Raw genomic sequence first — 16707 nt, forward strand, 5'->3', positions numbered from 1 at the left:
ATATTAGCATAACCAATGGACAGGGACACTGGGTGGTGGGGCCTTGTCCTGGGGGGGGGGGGGAGTGGTGGTCGGGGTCAATGGGGGGGAAAAGGAGACACATGTAATACTTTAAACAATTTTTAAAAAAGGGGAAAAATGTTCCCTTGACTCTGTCCCCCAATTCTCTCATGATTTTTTTCCATTTTAACTATTATATAGTGTTTGTTGTTGTTGTTGTTTTATCTCTAAGAGTTCTTCCTCGTTTTGTGAGTATTCCGTGTTGTAGCATTTTGTCTTATTTCAGAAATGCAGTATTTTAAAACAATAAACCTGCTGCTATTACTCTGGAACTGGGCAGGGATCCCCCTGTTCTTGGTCCTGCGCTTCCCTGGGCCTGGTATCCCCACATCTAGAGCATCTCTGTTCCTATTTCTCCAGGTATTTTATATCCTGTTTCCTGCAGGGGTGAGAGTTTTCACTTGATCATATCAGTTGGGGGTTGGAGATCTGGGGGAAGGGTTTCTACCTACCCCTTATACAGGTTTTCAGCCAATTCCCCCATTTTTGGCTCCTGCCCCATCTCTACTTTCTGGAATATCTTTGGCCTCCAATTTCTGGGTCTTTTCTGGTGCCGAGCAGGTGGATCAACTTCTTATTACCGGCACCGTGGCTGGACCTCCCTCCTCTCTGCTAAGTCCTCACCAGTCTGTCAACTCCTCTCCTTCCTGTCCTCACGTACTGTGGGCGGGTCCCAAACGCCCTTGGGTTTCAGAAAGATGAAATCTGTGTTACTGTTCTTTGCTTTCCTTGTTGTTTAGGAGGTAATTTTGAAGAGGAGATGGGGCAGGAAAGGCCTTTATTCCATTGTCTTGAAACCAGACACCCTGTGATTGGGTTTTAGGCATTCACTTAGGCCCTCATGAAGAGAGTATTATTAACTGAACCAAGATCACAGAAGGAAGAAAATTCTGAATCATGAGTGATCTTATTAGGCAAATGGAGTAGATAGTAGCCTGTACATTGTGATATGAAGTCCCCATAGATAGTGACCTGTACATTGTGATAGGAGGGCCATCCGAAGTCCCCATAGATAGTGACCTATATAGTGTGATAGGAGGGCCATCCGAAGTCCCCATAGATAGTGACCTGTACATTGTGATAGGAGGGCCATCCGAAGTCCCCATAGATAGTGACCAATATAGTGTGATAGGAGGGCCATCTGAAGTCCCCCATGTAAAGCCACCAAGTCCCACCCTCAGATGACTGCCCCTTAGGCGCCTGCTCAAGTGACAATGAAGGGCCGTTGGGCAGTCTCCTTCTCCACATGCCCGTGGCACCACTGGCAGCGGACCGGAGTAGGGGCCTGGCAGGGTGGACACGCAGGCGTCTGGCTGGGTAGAAGGTCTGGAGCTGTGAGCTGTGGGGTTGCTAGCTTCACACCTGTGCATAAGGGCCTCAGCGGTGGCTTTAGGAGAATAATTAGGATTTCATAGCATTTTGTCCTTAATTCAGCATCTAGGTCAGGGATATTTGTCTATAATTATCTAGTTAAAAAAAATCCCCCTTTTTCCTTTGCACTATTCAAATAATAGATGATGATATGGGTTTGGTCCTAGCTCTTTTTACACAAAGAGGTTTCAGTATCCACAAGTGTGCGACCCACTAAGGAGAGAGCACGGCGGTGGTAAGATTCTTTTGCATTTCTAAATACATTTTGTCAAGTAGGACTGATGGGTCTGGATTCTCTGTTGAAAAGTAGATCACAGGGTGATGAGACGTGAGCAAGCATCTTCAGACCTCAGACTTTTGACCTTGGATATGGATGATAATGATAGAAAACCAGATCCCTTGGCTTCTAATAACATTATTATATATATTATTTATATATATAAATAAAAGGGTAATATGCTAATTAGACCAGGAGACCTTCCAGATGTCCTTCCGGACAAAGCCATGGTGGCAGGGCCAAGGTAGAGGCAGAGGCAGTTAGGGGCGATACGGCCAGGAGGGGAGGGCAGTTGGGGGTGATCAGGCCAGTGGGGGGGGGTGGCAGTTGGGGGCGAGCAGGCCAGCAGGGGGGCAATTGGGGGTGAGCAGGCTGGCGGGGGGGGGGCAGTTGGGGGTGAGCAGGCTGGCAGGGGTGGCAGTTGGGGGCAATCAGGCCAGCAAGGGGGGGCAGTTGGGGACAAGCAGTCCCCCAAGGGGTCCCAGATTGGAAAGGGTGCAGGCTGGGCTGAGGGACTCTCCCCCCCGCCCCGGCCTGTGCACAAATTTTGTGCATTGTGCCACTAATATATATGTGTGTGTGTGTATCTGTATGTATGTGTATGTATATATATATATATATATGTATATATATATATATATTTGATAATGACTAATATATTTAAATAGCCAAATATGAGCCTCTCTTGGATAAAAAGTTTTTTATTTTTTGAGTTCATTGTGTCTCAATTCTTGTTTAATTACAGACTGAACTTGTATTTGACTTCTAATTTCATTGTCACTAATCTTCCTGAAATAACAAAAATTAATTTTAGGAAGTATTGTGAAAATTAGTTTATTTTCAAAAGTAAGTTTAAGTAATAATTATTAGATCTTATTAATTCTGAGATTAATCCTCCATTTGCCCCCAAATTATTCTGGCAAAACATAACTTTATGAAAGATCAAAATCAAGAGATTCAGAATCCGTCTGTTACTTTTTGTGGCATAACAAAGAACTAAGTGGAATTAAGCCGAAATCTGCTTTGCAAGGAGAATGGCTGTTTACATTACTTTAATTTATGATTATTGATTTATACCCAAGTACTCGTGACATTCTTTTTAATAGAAGAATTGCTCTAATTCCCCTCCATCACCCCTTCCACACATAATCATATGTGACCAAGGGTGTTCTTTGATCTGGACGGGAAAATCGCCTGTTCCCGGGCCTCCCATCTCCAGGTTCAGCACGCGTCCTCTGTGCGTCCGTCCATCTCGCTTAGATCCTCACCGGCCATGTGCTAAGAGGCAGACCCTGGGAGCTGGAGAGAGACGGCCCCTGCTCCCCAGGGCGCTGACGGGTTGTCGAGGACACGGGCAGGAGAGCAGCGATGCCAGGGTGCGCGATGGGGGGCTTGATGGAGCGACACCCCAAATGCCATTTCTGGAAGCAGGAACATGAAGTTCTAGAAAGCATTTGTGCGAGCACTTTCTTGGGCACGTACATATAGGAAACATTATGGAGAAGTCTGCGGGCAAAGGCCAGGGGCCCTCCTGCCGCCCTGGGACCTCCAGAGGGAGTGCACTGCGACTGGCTTGTTCTCTGTTCCGCTGCTGGGGGCCTGGCACCGCTTCCCTGAGCAGGTGACAGGGAGGCGGGATCCAACAGGTGTACCCACCGATGCGTGGAGAGTCCTGGACCACAGGCCAGCAGAACCTCTCGGGATTCACGGCTGCGGAGCCCGGGACCTTCTAGACCTGGAAGTGCTGGAATCTCTACCTTCTATGCCAGTGGTTCTCAACCCTATGGCCCTTTAAATACAGTTCCTCATGTTGTGACCCAACCATAAAATTATTTTCGTTGCTGCTTCATAACTGTAATGTTGCTACTGTTATGAATCGTCATGTAAATATCTGATATGCAGGATGGTCTTAGGCGACCCCTGTGAAAGGGCCGTTCAACCGCCAAAGGGGTCGGGACCCACAGGTTGAGAACCGCTGTTCTAGGCTTTTGTCCGATGAGAGTCTTTAGGAACGAATGCTCGCTCTCCTGTTTAACGGGAGCGCTGGACCTGCTGTTTGGTCGCTCCTGTGCCAGCCTGTGCCTTACCACTTGCTCGTGCTGCCGGGGTGCAGGCTCAGGGGCAGGGCTGTGGGCCATGGCCCTGCTGAAGCCCCCATCCCTTCCCCCAGACAGTGGCGCTGATGGGGCGCCGTCCTGCATCCTTGCACGTTGCACATTTAGGGGCCCCTGAGCGTCCGCCAGCTCCCACCCCACAAACACCTATATTGACAGGCAGTCTACACGTGTGTTTTGATGACACGATTGAGGCCCTTGGTCAGATGCCCTTCCCTCCTCCCATGGCTAAGGTGCGCCGATGGCAGATGTGCCCAGAGATGGCCACGTTGACCGGCAGGTGCCTGCTTGCCAGGGGGCAGTGGGCTTTTTATTTTTGACTTTTCCTCTACGCCGCCCTTGCCCTTTGTCAGCGCCTGCTGTGCACGGCCATCACCGCTTCCGTGTCCCCGTCCAGCACCGTAGCCAGCATGGGTCGCTCTCACCCTGTCCCCTCTTCTGTGCTTCCCTCACCGCTTCTCTTCTGTGGCTCCGTCTGCTCTCCTTGCCCTTCACAGGAGGACAGACCAAGTCCTGGCCCGTTGGCACATGTACTTTCTCCGGCGTGTGAGCGGATTAGTCCCAACAATTTGGGTGTGATTCCCCCTGCTTTGGCCCACGCGGCGGTGTTATTACTTGGCCCGCTTCCTTGCTAGATGCACGGAGTGGCTGATTAGTTCTTCGCCTCCTTCCAACATGGGACAAGGTGACTTTGCGAGTGTCAGTTGCTGCTGAGTGCGGGAGACCTTGTGACTCCATCCAGAGAGCCATTTCAGAAACTGCTCCTTATAGAACCGAACGTCCCGACACATAAGCTAAACATGGAGTGACGCTGTTACGCTGCAAACTGCTATCACTTTTCTTCCTCCTGGCACGGCTCCCCCGAGTCTCATCTCCTAATTCTCTACCGTTCAGCGACCTTCCGGAAGGTGTCCTTCTACCAGGGCTCTTCCTCTGTAGAGTTCGTATCAGCGCACAGGAGCGTGAGCCTCCACTGCAGCGGTTCTCAACCTGTGGGTCGCGGCCCCTTTGGCGGTCGAACGACCCTTTCACAGGGGTCGCCTAAGACCATCCTGCAGATCAGATATTTACATGACGATTCATCACAGTAGCAACATGACAGTTATGAAGTAGCAACAAACATAATTTTATGGTTGGGTCACCACATGAGGAGCTGTTTTAAAGGTTGAGAACCGCTGCTCTGCTGCATGTGTTTGGCTCTGTTGAGACGACGTAAATAAGCCTGAGACGAAACAGGGAGCAGGAAGCATTTTTCTTCAGTTGACCTTAGGGGACATGAGTGTCCCAGGAGACGATCGTTAAGGAGACGAAATAAAGCCAAGTGCACAGATTCAGGGCAGACCAGCAGGATGACAAGCTCAGGCTGCAGGGTCAGGACGGGTTTCAGAAAGGCCGAAGGCTCAGCGTTGCAGGGTGAGCAGAATCTCGCAGGTGTCCTGGTGGTCAGGCGGGTAATGCGGCCGGGCCACGGCGGGTAGGAAGGCTCTGAGGCGGCGAGTGGCAGGAGTAAGCGTGTGCCCCGGTGGGGCAGAGGAAGCATCCCCGCAGCAGGTGGGGCAGGTCCAGGAAGCAGCCACCTGCGTGGGCCGCAGCACGGCTCCCGCCCGCCCGGGTGAGCAACACCGAGGCGCCCCTGCGACCCACCGCCTCTGGCAGGCCTTTCTCCGGCGCCACCGCCTGCTGGCGGGGAGAGAAAATGAACCAAATGTCCAATCTGCGGTTTAAGTTAGTTTTTTAAATTGTGTTTTGTGTTTTGCTTGCTCAACAGACACTATTCTCCTTCCACAAGTGATTAAGCAATCAATACATTAGGCAATTAGGCCAATTAAGCAATTAGGCAGTTATGCATGTGAACCAGGAGGGAAGGCTGGCCCTGCGTTCCCAAGGGACTTGCTCTGCCAGGACAGTGTCTCCTGGGCCTGTAGCTGTGTCTTTGTTCCTGATTCCTCACCAGGGGTCGGAGTCTCCTCATGGTCCAAGTGTCCACCCTGGTTAGGACCCCCCGGAGAGATGCTCTGAGGCTGATTTCACTGATCTTAGTTTGATGCGATAAAGTGCATTTTCTTTTTAAGGAAATCGTCTCTCACTTGGATGAAATCGCTCAGGCTTTTGGAAAGCTGCTCCTCCCTCTGCTGTGTCCGCAGCATCTGGGCATTGAGGAAGGGGCCACGTGTGTTCCTGGAGGGGCAGGGTTGTTGTCCTCCGACTTCTGATCTCTGGGCGATGTTCCTGTCTGCTCGGTGCTGCCTGTCAGCGGAAGTGACTTGATCTTGGCTGACCTGCCTTTGTCAGGACCCAGCTGGGCTCCCCAGTGTCCGCGGTTTCCGCTCAGCTCCCACGGGCTGCAGAGCCAGGCGCCTGCAGGACATGTCCCAGGTCCAGCGCACAGCACCGGGCAATTGCCTTCCCTCACGCCATCTCTGAGGGAGAGCTGTTGTAAGAACCCAGCCTGCACCTGTTGTAAGGACCCAGCCTGCACCTGTTGTAAGAACCCAGCCTGCACCTGTTGTAAGGACCCAGCCTGCACCTGTTGTAAGAACCCAGCCTGCACCTGTTGTAAGAACCCAGCCTGCACCTGTTGTAGGGACCCAGCCTGCACCTGTTGTAAGGACCCAGCCTGCACCTGTTGTAAGGACCCAGCCTGCACCTGTTGTAGGGACCTAGCCTGCACCTGTTGTAGGGACCCAGCCTGCACCTGTTGTAGGGACCCAGCCTGCACCTGTTGTAAGGACCCAGCCTGCACCTGTTGTAAGGATTCAGCCTGCACCTGTTGTAAGGACCCAGCCTGCACCTGTTGTAGGGACCCAGGCTGCACCTCTTGTAAGGACCCAGCCTTGACCTGTAACAAGGACCCAGCCTTGACCTCTTTTTTAAAAAAATATATTTTATTGATTTTTTTACAGAGAGGAAGGGAGAGGGATAGAGAGTTAGAAACATCAATGAGAGAGAAACATCGATTAGCTGCCTCCTGCACGCCCCCTACTGGGGATGTGCCCGCAACCAAAGTACATGCCCTTGACCGGAATCGAACCTGGGACCTTTCAGTCTGCAGGCCGATGGTCTAGCCACTGAGCCAAACCGGTTACGGCTCAGCCTTGACCTCTTGTTCGGATCCAGCGTTGACCTCTGAAGCATCTGGAGGAGGGGTCAGGCAGTGAGACCTAGGAGAAAGGGCCCAAGATGAGAAACATTCCCAAGGGGAAGCTTAAGAATGTAGTGACAGACAGGATGGAAACAGTGAGTCACAGGTCCGAACTTGCTAACCCTGAGTAAGCAGCCCGAGATGATGGGCGCTGGCTTCAGGGAGAGGGGCGTTTTAGGGTGACCAGGGGACAGGGGGCTGTCCATGTGGGACCTGAGGTCAAGTGAGAGGACAGGACCTGGGAAGAGATTTGGGAACTCAACCGGACAGGTGTTTATTGAGTATGTACTCCCTGTGGGGCACAGGGTAATGATATATAAAGCATGGCCTTTCCATCCAGGGATTGGCAGTGGGGCATTTGTGAGGAGGTATTTATTAATACTCTGTTTTTAAAAAAGAATTTATATAAGCCCTAACCAGTTTGGCTCAGTGGATAGAGCATCGGCCTGCAGACGAAAGGGTCCCAGGTTCAATTCCGGTCAAGGGCATGTGCCTTGGTTGCGGGCACATCCCCAGTGGGAGATGTGCAGGAGGCAGCTGATCGATGTTTCTCTCTCATTGATGTTTCTAACTCTCCCTCTTCCTTCCTCTCTGTAAAATCAATAAAATTTATTTTTTAAAAAAGAATTTAGATAACTATAAAATAGCTTTAAAACACATGGAATATAGGATCATTGATTTAAAATCTAGGTGAGAAATCATTTTGGTTGAGGGGAGAGACTGAAGTCTGGGTTAGAAATGTGATGGGAATTGAGCATTTTTAGATCAAAACTAAGTTCCTGGATTCCGTGGGCAAAAAACCCCACAGAGGCCAGGATTACATCTCAGTATTATTAGATTAAAGGAAGCAAACTCACCTAGAGAGGCTTCTTGCTACACAATTCTAGGATGATGTTAGAACTTGAACCCCCATAAAAGGTGCAATGAATACTATAATGGACAGCCTCTTTAACCCTTTCAATGCCACATTGAAGAAAATCTTTTAAACAAGATCAATCCTTGATAAAAAAAACAAAAAAACAAAAACAAGGGGTCACTGGTGAAGGCATTTCTGCAGGCTTATTATTATGGCTCAAGTCAGTTGCTCCCTGGAGATCAAATGTTAAATAGCAGTAAAGCCTAGAGGACCGCAGTGAACATAGGCTGCTTGGCCCTGCGCTCAATTCTATTATTTCCGCTTTACATCTGGCAGGGACGGTGTGCCAAGCGTTCGAGGGCCTCACAGTCGGAGGTCATTGGTGCAGGGTAGCCCACTGTATTTATACGGGAGAGTCCCCACAGTTAGTGTGGAGGCTCATATGAAACAGATATTCCAGGGACCTTCTCCTGAGAGATTCTGATTCATGTCTTCTAGAACAGGGCCTAGAAATCTACAGTTTAACAGGCATTCCAAGTGGTCTGGAGGCAGGTGGTCCTCAAGGCGTGCTGACAGAGACGCTGACAGAGGTCAGAGGAGTTGATGGCAAAGTTATGAGCACTGCGGAGTGTTACTTGTGCTTTTGATTCTGAATAGAGTGGAGAAAAGGGTTGCCTTTGGGTTCACCAAAATATTTCTCAGGGAGAACTTTTTATCTGTGTCAGTGTTTGAACTCGTACTAAGAGCCCAAGGTTTGTTTCATAAAGCGTGAAAAAGTTGGGTTTGTTTGGGGTTTTTTTGCCTTAAGATGCATGGTCAGTGTCTTCCTCAGCTCGGGCTGCTGTGACAAAGCGCCATCATAGACCTGGTACTTAAACAGCAGCTGTGCGCTTTCTCACAGGTTTGGGGCCTGAAGTCCGAGGCCAGGGTGCCAGCACGGCCAGGTTCTGTGAGCTCTCCTCCTGGCTTGCAGGCTGCTGACTTCCCTCCGCGTCCTCACATGGGGGGAGGAGCTGGGAGGAGAATGAGCAAGCTTTCTGGTATCTTTCCTTACAAGGGCGCTGATCCCAGCAGGAGGTCTCTCCCCTCATGATCTCATCTAACCCTAATTCCCTCCATCCCCAGTACCACCTCACTGGGGGTCAGAGCTTCAACACAGGGATCTGTGGGAGGGACACAGTTCAGTCCGTAGCCATCAGATGTTCCCAGCATCCGTCTGAGCCACGAAGGAGCCTGCACGTGGCTCTTGTCGAGCGTCTGATTTAGGCGAGAGGCCCTCTGATGCTCTACCAGAAGGAAGGCCCCAGCAGCGGTGAATGCGTCCGCCCACTGGGTGCAGATCTGAGGATAAACTGTCGGGCAAAATGATGTTAGTGTTGGCATGACCAAAGTTAAGCATCCTCTCCCGTTCACCCTCTCTCCTTCCTAATTTCTCCTGCTAGAGGAGAGGCTTACCCAGACCAGTTGAGATTGGCACCGGGTTTATGCATCATGGATGAATTGAATGTGGCTCATGCCATTCTATGAGTCCAGATTAGTGAAGCTTACCTTCATACTGTAAGGAAAGTTTTTTACAAAAGGCACGTTCTATGTGGATTCACTATGAAGATAAGTAGCATTAAGTTGGCTCTTTTATTTTGAAACTAGAGGCCTAGTGCATGAAATTCGTGCACGGGTAGGGTCCCTAGGCGTGGCCAGTGATCAGGGCCAATCTGTGGGGCAACAGGCAGGGAAATCAGGGATGGTGCCAGCCCGCTCACTGGCCAGCCCTGCCCCCCACTGCCACCACTGGTTGCCTCCCTCTGCAGGGCGACTGGCAGGGCGATCAAGGGGTCCCCTCTGGCACCTGCCTTGGCTGGCCTGGGGCCTGTGGACTGGGAGCAGCTCTTGCGTTGACAGTCTGCCCCCTGGTGGTCAGTGCATGTCATAGCATCCGGTCGTTCCACCAGTTGTTCGCTGATTGTTCTGCCGTTCAGTCGATTTGCATTTTAGGCTTTTATTATATAGGATTGCAGTATAATTTGTTCTGATTGAGAAATCTCACTTCACACTTAACTCAGTGTTAGAATCCTTTAAAGACAAAATCAAAATGACTCATGGGATTTGTGTTGTATAGTACTAAAATTCCACATTTCAACTGAAATATACAATATGGAGGTATAAGTTCCCCAAAATGAAGAAATACTAAGAAAAAAATTTTAGATACTGACATATATAAAGAAAAAATTTATAAAAGTATTTTATAGTATTTTTTCTCTTTTGGGAGAAAAGGTGGTTTTTGTTTTTTTTAAGTTTTTTTTTTTGTATTTTTAAGTGTTTTAAGTGTTTTTTTAAGTGTTTTTGTTTTTCTCTTTTGGGAGAAAAAGTGGTTTTTGTTTTTGTTTTTTTAAGTGATGTTCTTTGTAGGTAGCAACACTAGATAAAAAGCCCTTTCCACTAAGATGTAACACTAACTAATAATGAGTTTATTTCCCCAAAGATAACCCATCTGAGTTTAGATTGAAATTGCAGGCATATACTCTGTATATATATTCTGTTGTCATAGATAATGTCAACATATCAATGGTTAGTACAAAATCCATCTTTTACACAATATGGAAATTCTAGCCATTTGAAGAGTACCAGTATATAGCTTAATGCTAAATATTAACCAATGAAGTCCATACTATCTATAATAATAAAAGCATAATATGCTAATTAGACCAGACAGCCAAATGACCTTCCGGACGTCCTTCCGGATGACCTTCCTGATGAAGCCAGGGCTGTGAGGACTGAAGCAAGCCACTGTGGCTGCTAGGGCCAAGCCCCTTGCACAAATTTTGTGCATTGGACCTCTAGTCTATATATATAAAAGGCTAATATGCTAAGTGTCTGTCCGACTGGTAACTATGATGCACACTGACCACCAGGGGGCAGACGCTCAACGCAGGAGCTGCCAAGCTGCAATGACTTGGCAGCAGCGGTTCTCAGGTGACAGGCTTTGAAACCAAACAGGAGGGAGCCCGATTCCTTGTGGGGCCACATGATTCCACCTTCAGCCATGGGTTATGTTGTTGCTGGGACACTGTTGGCCCTGAATCTGGTTTACTGCACACTTGCATTTGCATTCCATACCCTGTATAACAGCAACTTTGCCGAGTGCCCTCTCACACTCCGGGACCCCTCGGGGGATGTTGGAGAGCTGGTTTAGGCCAGACCCCCACAGGCCAGGCCTTGGGACCCCACCTGCTATAGGGACCCCACTCACTCTGCAGATGCCCTTCGAGCCACAGTGCCACCCCAGGTACAGCCGGCTGGGGAGGGACCACAGGAAGTTGACTCCAGGGCGTGTCACCCAGTCTCACCCCACCAGACACCTTCTAATTAATTTCCTTTCAATGTGCATGAATCCGTGCACTGGGTCACTAGTTAATAATAAGAAAACATGCTCACTTTTACACTGACAACATTTCTGGGATTTGTTTAAGACCTTTGTCATCGAGTTTGGTCATGAAACACAGTTCTCTTCTGGGCAACTCAGTGAATGCTGTTTCCCACTTAAAAATCATCATCATACCAGCACACATAGACACACACAGATGTACACACAGCACACACACACACCCAGTAACTACACACTATCCCACACACTGCACATCCATACCCTACGAATAATAGTCAAACATAGGGCCTTTATTTAGCTTCAGAAAGATTCACTGCAATGATTGCCAATAAGTACCTAAGGGATTAAAATAAATAAAAATTGAAAACATGAATTTTATTTTTTAGTAAAAATAGTCAAACTGTGGTTAAAACTATTCAAAATGTGCTAAAGGCTATAAGTAAAAAGTAAAAATCTCCCTTCCCCTGTGGATACTCAGTTCCACTCCCCAAGAGTCTTCGGTTGCTTTCTAGAAATTGCAGAAAATACATTTATATGTGTGCATAGATATGTGTATATACAGTATATGTGTGTGTGTGTGTGTGTGTGTGTGTGTGTGTGTATACAGGATGGGGCAAAAGTAGGTTTACAGTTGTGCAGACATGAAACAGTTTATTCTTGTATTATTATTTATTAATTATTGTGTTACTATAGGCCCAGTGCATGGATTTGTGCACATTGAAAGGAAATTAATTAGCAGGTGGCCAGTGGGGCAGGACTGGGCAAGACTGGCCGGACATGCCCTGGAGCCAACCTCTCACAGTCCCTCCCTGGCTGGCGCACCTGGGGCTGGAAGGGCATCTGCAGAGTGAGTGGGGTCCCTCTGGCTGGTGGGGTCCCTCAGCTTGGCCTGTGGGGATCGGCGAGGGGTCCTGGAATGTGAGAGGGCACTCTGCAAAGTTGTTGTTGCTCGGCAGTTCCTGTGTTGAGTGTCTGACCCATGGTGGTCTGTGCGCGTCATAGCTACCGGCCAGTCAGCCGGTCGCTTAGCCTTTTATATATATATAGACTTTTCATCTCAACAACTGTAAACCTACTTTTGCCCCACCCTGTATATAAATACTATGTTTAATTTTTAAGGTTGACCACCCAACACTAGTTGAGCTGTTAGAATGGGTGCCAGGCACAGCCCTCTCTGCCCTGGACTAGCTAACAAGCCTCTCTGGGGCCTCTGCTTTCCTCACTCTGCAGAGCCGGTGTGCCTGGCCCCGGCCCTTGCTCTCTGTCTGGAAACCTCTGTGGTGGCCTCTGAGCCCGGCCCTTGGTTGAGGCTGCAGACTGAGTGCTGAATGGAGGCTGTCACCGCCTGTGTTCTGCTGGAGAGGCGCCCAGTGACCCCCTCCAGCCGCTGGGGAGGCCAGTGTCCTCTCTAGTTGGTGTTCAACTCCTGACCCTGCAAATACTGTCTTGTCAATAGTAGGAGGTATTTCAGGAACACATATTGTGGAAGGAAAGCGTTTTCCCCCGGCCATTCACTTTTAACTCGTCACTCATATTTGCTTCAAAAGTCAGTAATGTGAGAAGAGCTTTATCTGGTGCAACTCACACACACACACACACACAACAAAAATCACAGACTTTTTAAAAAGGAAGCTATATTAAGCACTTCAGTCAGCAAGAATATTAGAACTGGGCCAAGGTAAAGATGCAGGTTTGTACTTATAATAACCATTGAAATGTTAAAAGTGATATTATTTAACATCATTTTTCAGAGGCTCTGAACTTCTAAAAAAGCTTTTTTCTTCATGAGCTCATGAGGCCAATCAACCGGGAGTGCTTTGTAACAGCCCCTGTGAGCCCTGGGCAGGGGGACCCAGGGCGGTGAAGTTCTCTGCCCAGCAACACAGCAACTGGAACGCGAACTCCAGCCGCTGCACATGGGTCACTAGCATGACTGTAGGGCAGCTGACACAGCCATGTGACGGGTGTTAGGGCCGGTGCACACGGCCCGGGATGTGCATTAGTGTCAGGGGCTTTATTCACAAGGAATGCAAGTGATTTTTAAACCATAACGTACCAGCCTTTTAGTTCAGAGAGGCAACTACTAGTATATAATATTGGTAATTAAGCAACTCGTTATAAAGGCACAATTATTTTCAGTAACATATATCTAGATTGATGCTCTAACTTTATAATTGATAAATCTTGTCTGTAGTATTGAAAAAATTAATCTTATACGGTTTTTTGGGGGAGAGGGGGGCAGGATACCCTAAGATCCTGAAAGATGACACTTGGCCTAAATACTGAGGTTTTTCTTCCCCCCCCCCCCCTTTTCAATCAATTATTGCAGTGTTTCTCAATCTTCTGGCCCTTTAAATACAGTTCCTCATGTTGTGAGCCAGCCATAAAATTATTTTCGTTGCTACTTCATAACTGTAATGTTGCTACTGTTATGAATCGTCATGTAAATATCTGATATGCAGGATGGTCTTAGGTGGCCCCTGTGAAAGGGTCATTCGACCACCAAAGGGGTCGCGACCCACAGGTTGAGAACCGATGAATTACTGTATTTAGTTAAAAATGTGCAATGATCCAGTGACACAGAAGCATCGATCAGACCATCAAACCTCAGAGGGAAGATGGGGGTAAGAGGCAGAGGTCAACCAAAGGACTTGTATGCATGCATATAAGCCTAACCAATGGACGCAGACACCAGGGGGGTGAGGGCATGAGTGGGGGTGGGGGGTGGGGGCACAATGGGGAGATAAGGACACATATGTAATATCTTAATCAATAAAGAAAAAATGTGCAATGACTTGAGAGCAGGTCCTGGCCTACGTCTTGAGAAACGTACTTTCTCCCGCCCTCAGGCACCTGCTAGCCTGTATTTCCAGGCCGCTGGGCAGGGTAAGGCTATTTCCACAGGCCCCCGAGTCCCGCTCAGCCAGGGGCGCAGGGCGGCGCGGTGCCTGGCAAGTGTTTCTGTCACTGCCCCTTCTGCTGCCGTGTCTGTGGGAAGGAGCTCTTGGCGGCGGGGCTGGCGGCTGCTCCCCGGCTCAGGCCGCCCGGGTGCAGGTGTGCATTTCGGGGCGCATTAGCGCTGCCCCGGGCGCGGCGCCTGGAGGGAGCCATTCGCCCCGCTGCGCCCCAGCTCTGTTTTCTTTGCCGCCGCGCAGGTCCATGGATGAAAGCCCATCCCTGCGGCGCAAGACGGGGATGCGGGAGAAGGGCCGGCGCCAGGCCGTGCGGGGCCCGGCCTTCATGTTCAACGACCGCGGCACCAGCCTGACGGCCGAGGAGGAGCGCTTCCTGGACGCGGCCGAGTACGGCAACATCCCGGTGGTGCGCAAGATGCTGGAGGAGTCCCGCACGCTCAACGTCAACTGCGTGGACTACATGGGCCAGAACGCGCTGCAGCTGGCCGTGGGCAACGAGCACCTGGAGGTGACGGAGCTGCTGCTCAAGAAGGAGAACCTGGCGCGCATCGGCGACGCGCTGCTGCTGGCCATCAGCAAGGGCTACGTGCGCATCGTGGAGGCCATCCTCAACCACCCGGGCTTCGCGGCCAGCGGGCGCCTGACGCGCAGCCCCTGCGAGCAGGAGCTGCAGGACGACGACTTCTACGCCTACGACGAGGACGGCACGCGCTTCTCGCCCGACATCACGCCGGTCATCCTGGCGGCGCACTGCCACAAGTACGAGGTGGTGCACATGCTGCTGCGGCGCGGCGCGCGCATCGAGCGGCCGCACGACTACTTCTGCAAGTGCGGCGACTGCGCCGACAAGCAGCGGCGCGACGCCTTCAGCCACTCGCGCTCCCGGATCAACGCCTACCGCGGGCTGGCCAGCCCGGCCTACCTGTCCCTGTCCAGCGAGGACCCCGTGCTCACCGCCCTGGAGCTCAGCAACGAGCTGGCCAAGCTGGCCAACATCGAGAAGGAGTTCAAGGTAAGCTGGGCGCCTGCCCTGCTGTGCTCCCCAACCGGTGTGGCCCCGGGGATTTTAAGTCACCAGGGGTCGGGAGCGACGTTCAGAATCGATCCGATGCTTTTCCCTGCTCAGCGTGGCGCTGTGGAAAACTTGTTCTCTGGACTGGGGTAGGCTGGATCCGAGAACTAGAATTTGTCTGGAGAACCATTAGGTCCGCTTTTGTCAAAAGGAGGGATTTGGCGAGCCTGTCTCCCTTCCGAACCCTTCCCCCTCTTTTGCCGTTAGTTGTGCGGTGGGACCCAGCATGCAGATAGGATGAGTTCACTGCTTATTGGCCCAAACATTTAGATTGAAAGTCAGAGGCTAATCTCAATGCTGCCAGAGTCATTTCATTAATCTGACCAGAATGCCTCTCCCCAACCCACAAGTGTGTGTTCAGCCTGGCGAATGTGGACCACAGACAGCAGGGCAACCAGAAATGTGAGGGCGAGCCACTGTTTTGCTTTAATGGATTTTTTTTTTTTTGGTCCTGGACATCATCTCTAATCAATCAGTGTTATTTTTTAAATTTTATTTTCTTGCTTAAAGTATTACAAATAGTAATACATATGTCTCCTTTTCCCCCCGTTGACCTTCCCCTGGCCTCCCCTACCCCCTGGCACATACCTTCACCCCACCCCCCAGTGTCTTGTGTCCATTGGTCATGCTTATATGCATGCATACAAGTCCTTTGATTGATCTCTTACCCCGCCCCCCAACACTCCCCAGCCTTCCAGTGTTCTTCATTTTTATAAAAAGTAGACAGTAATGGAGAACATCGTTACTGCTCACTCGGTTGCTCCGTCCTCCTGGGCGTTTGGGACGGACCTACCTGTTAACCCGGTGAAAGGATAGTGCGTTAGGGGCGGAGGGGGTCAGCAGGCGGGTTTGCGGCAGGACCCTGTCGCCCGCTCTCCGCCGGAGGTGATTGTCCACATCAGCTCCTTGAATTGTTTTCTGGACGCTGAGCCCATCGGCTTTTCAGTTCAGTGTTGTGAGGTCAGACTGAGGAAGAGAGGTTATTCTGTCTTCCAGATCTTATTACATTTTTTCATGCTTAAGTGAGATTTACACAAATGCAACTAGCAACATAATTCAGGCCAAGGGGTTGCAAGAAAATGGAAAGTTTTGTGGGCCTTTTTCCCCTCCCATTCCTCCTTATCGGTCAACCCTGTCTCGTGCTGGTGGAGCTCTGGCTGTAGGGTACTTTTATTTGTTATTCCATTAAAATATTTTCCTGATAGAAAAGCTATACATTTATTATAAAAGTTTTGGAAAATGTGCGAAAATACAAAGAATAAAATAAACTTTTACCTTATATCTGGTCCCTTTAAGGAAATTCGTTATATAATATTTGAAAGATTCATTTCCTTGGGCCCCAAATGAATTTGCTTTTAGACAGAACTCAGAACAAATTGAAAGCCTCCAATCTCTTTAGAGAGAATAGAAAAACATTCAGGTAAAATAGTTCTAAATATTACTTCTTTATTTTGGCATAGTAATAAAAATATAATTCTAAATTTGTTTGCCAATTTTCAAGTATCACTCAACCTTTTT

General features: G+C 49.5%; 1 protein-coding gene across 8 annotated transcripts in view; it reads left to right on the forward strand.

Moving 5' to 3' along the window:
* TRPC3 (transient receptor potential cation channel subfamily C member 3) overlaps positions 1 to 16707 on the forward strand; it is a 77336-nt gene that overhangs the window by 7456 nt on the left and 53173 nt on the right. For all 8 annotated transcript variants that reach the window (XR_004968413.1, XM_036314869.1, XM_036314870.1 and 5 more), the window contains exon 2: positions 14358 to 15129. Coding sequence is in view for 7 of the 8 variants with exons in the window: in XM_036314869.1 (XP_036170762.1) it covers positions 14358 to 15129 (772 nt within the window). In the remaining variant the exon portion in view is untranslated. The remainder of the gene's footprint in view (positions 1 to 14357; positions 15130 to 16707) is intronic.

Source organism: Myotis myotis, unplaced genomic scaffold (assembly GCF_014108235.1).
Source record: "Myotis myotis isolate mMyoMyo1 unplaced genomic scaffold, mMyoMyo1.p scaffold_m19_p_6, whole genome shotgun sequence".
NCBI lineage: Eukaryota > Metazoa > Chordata > Mammalia > Chiroptera > Vespertilionidae > Myotis > Myotis myotis.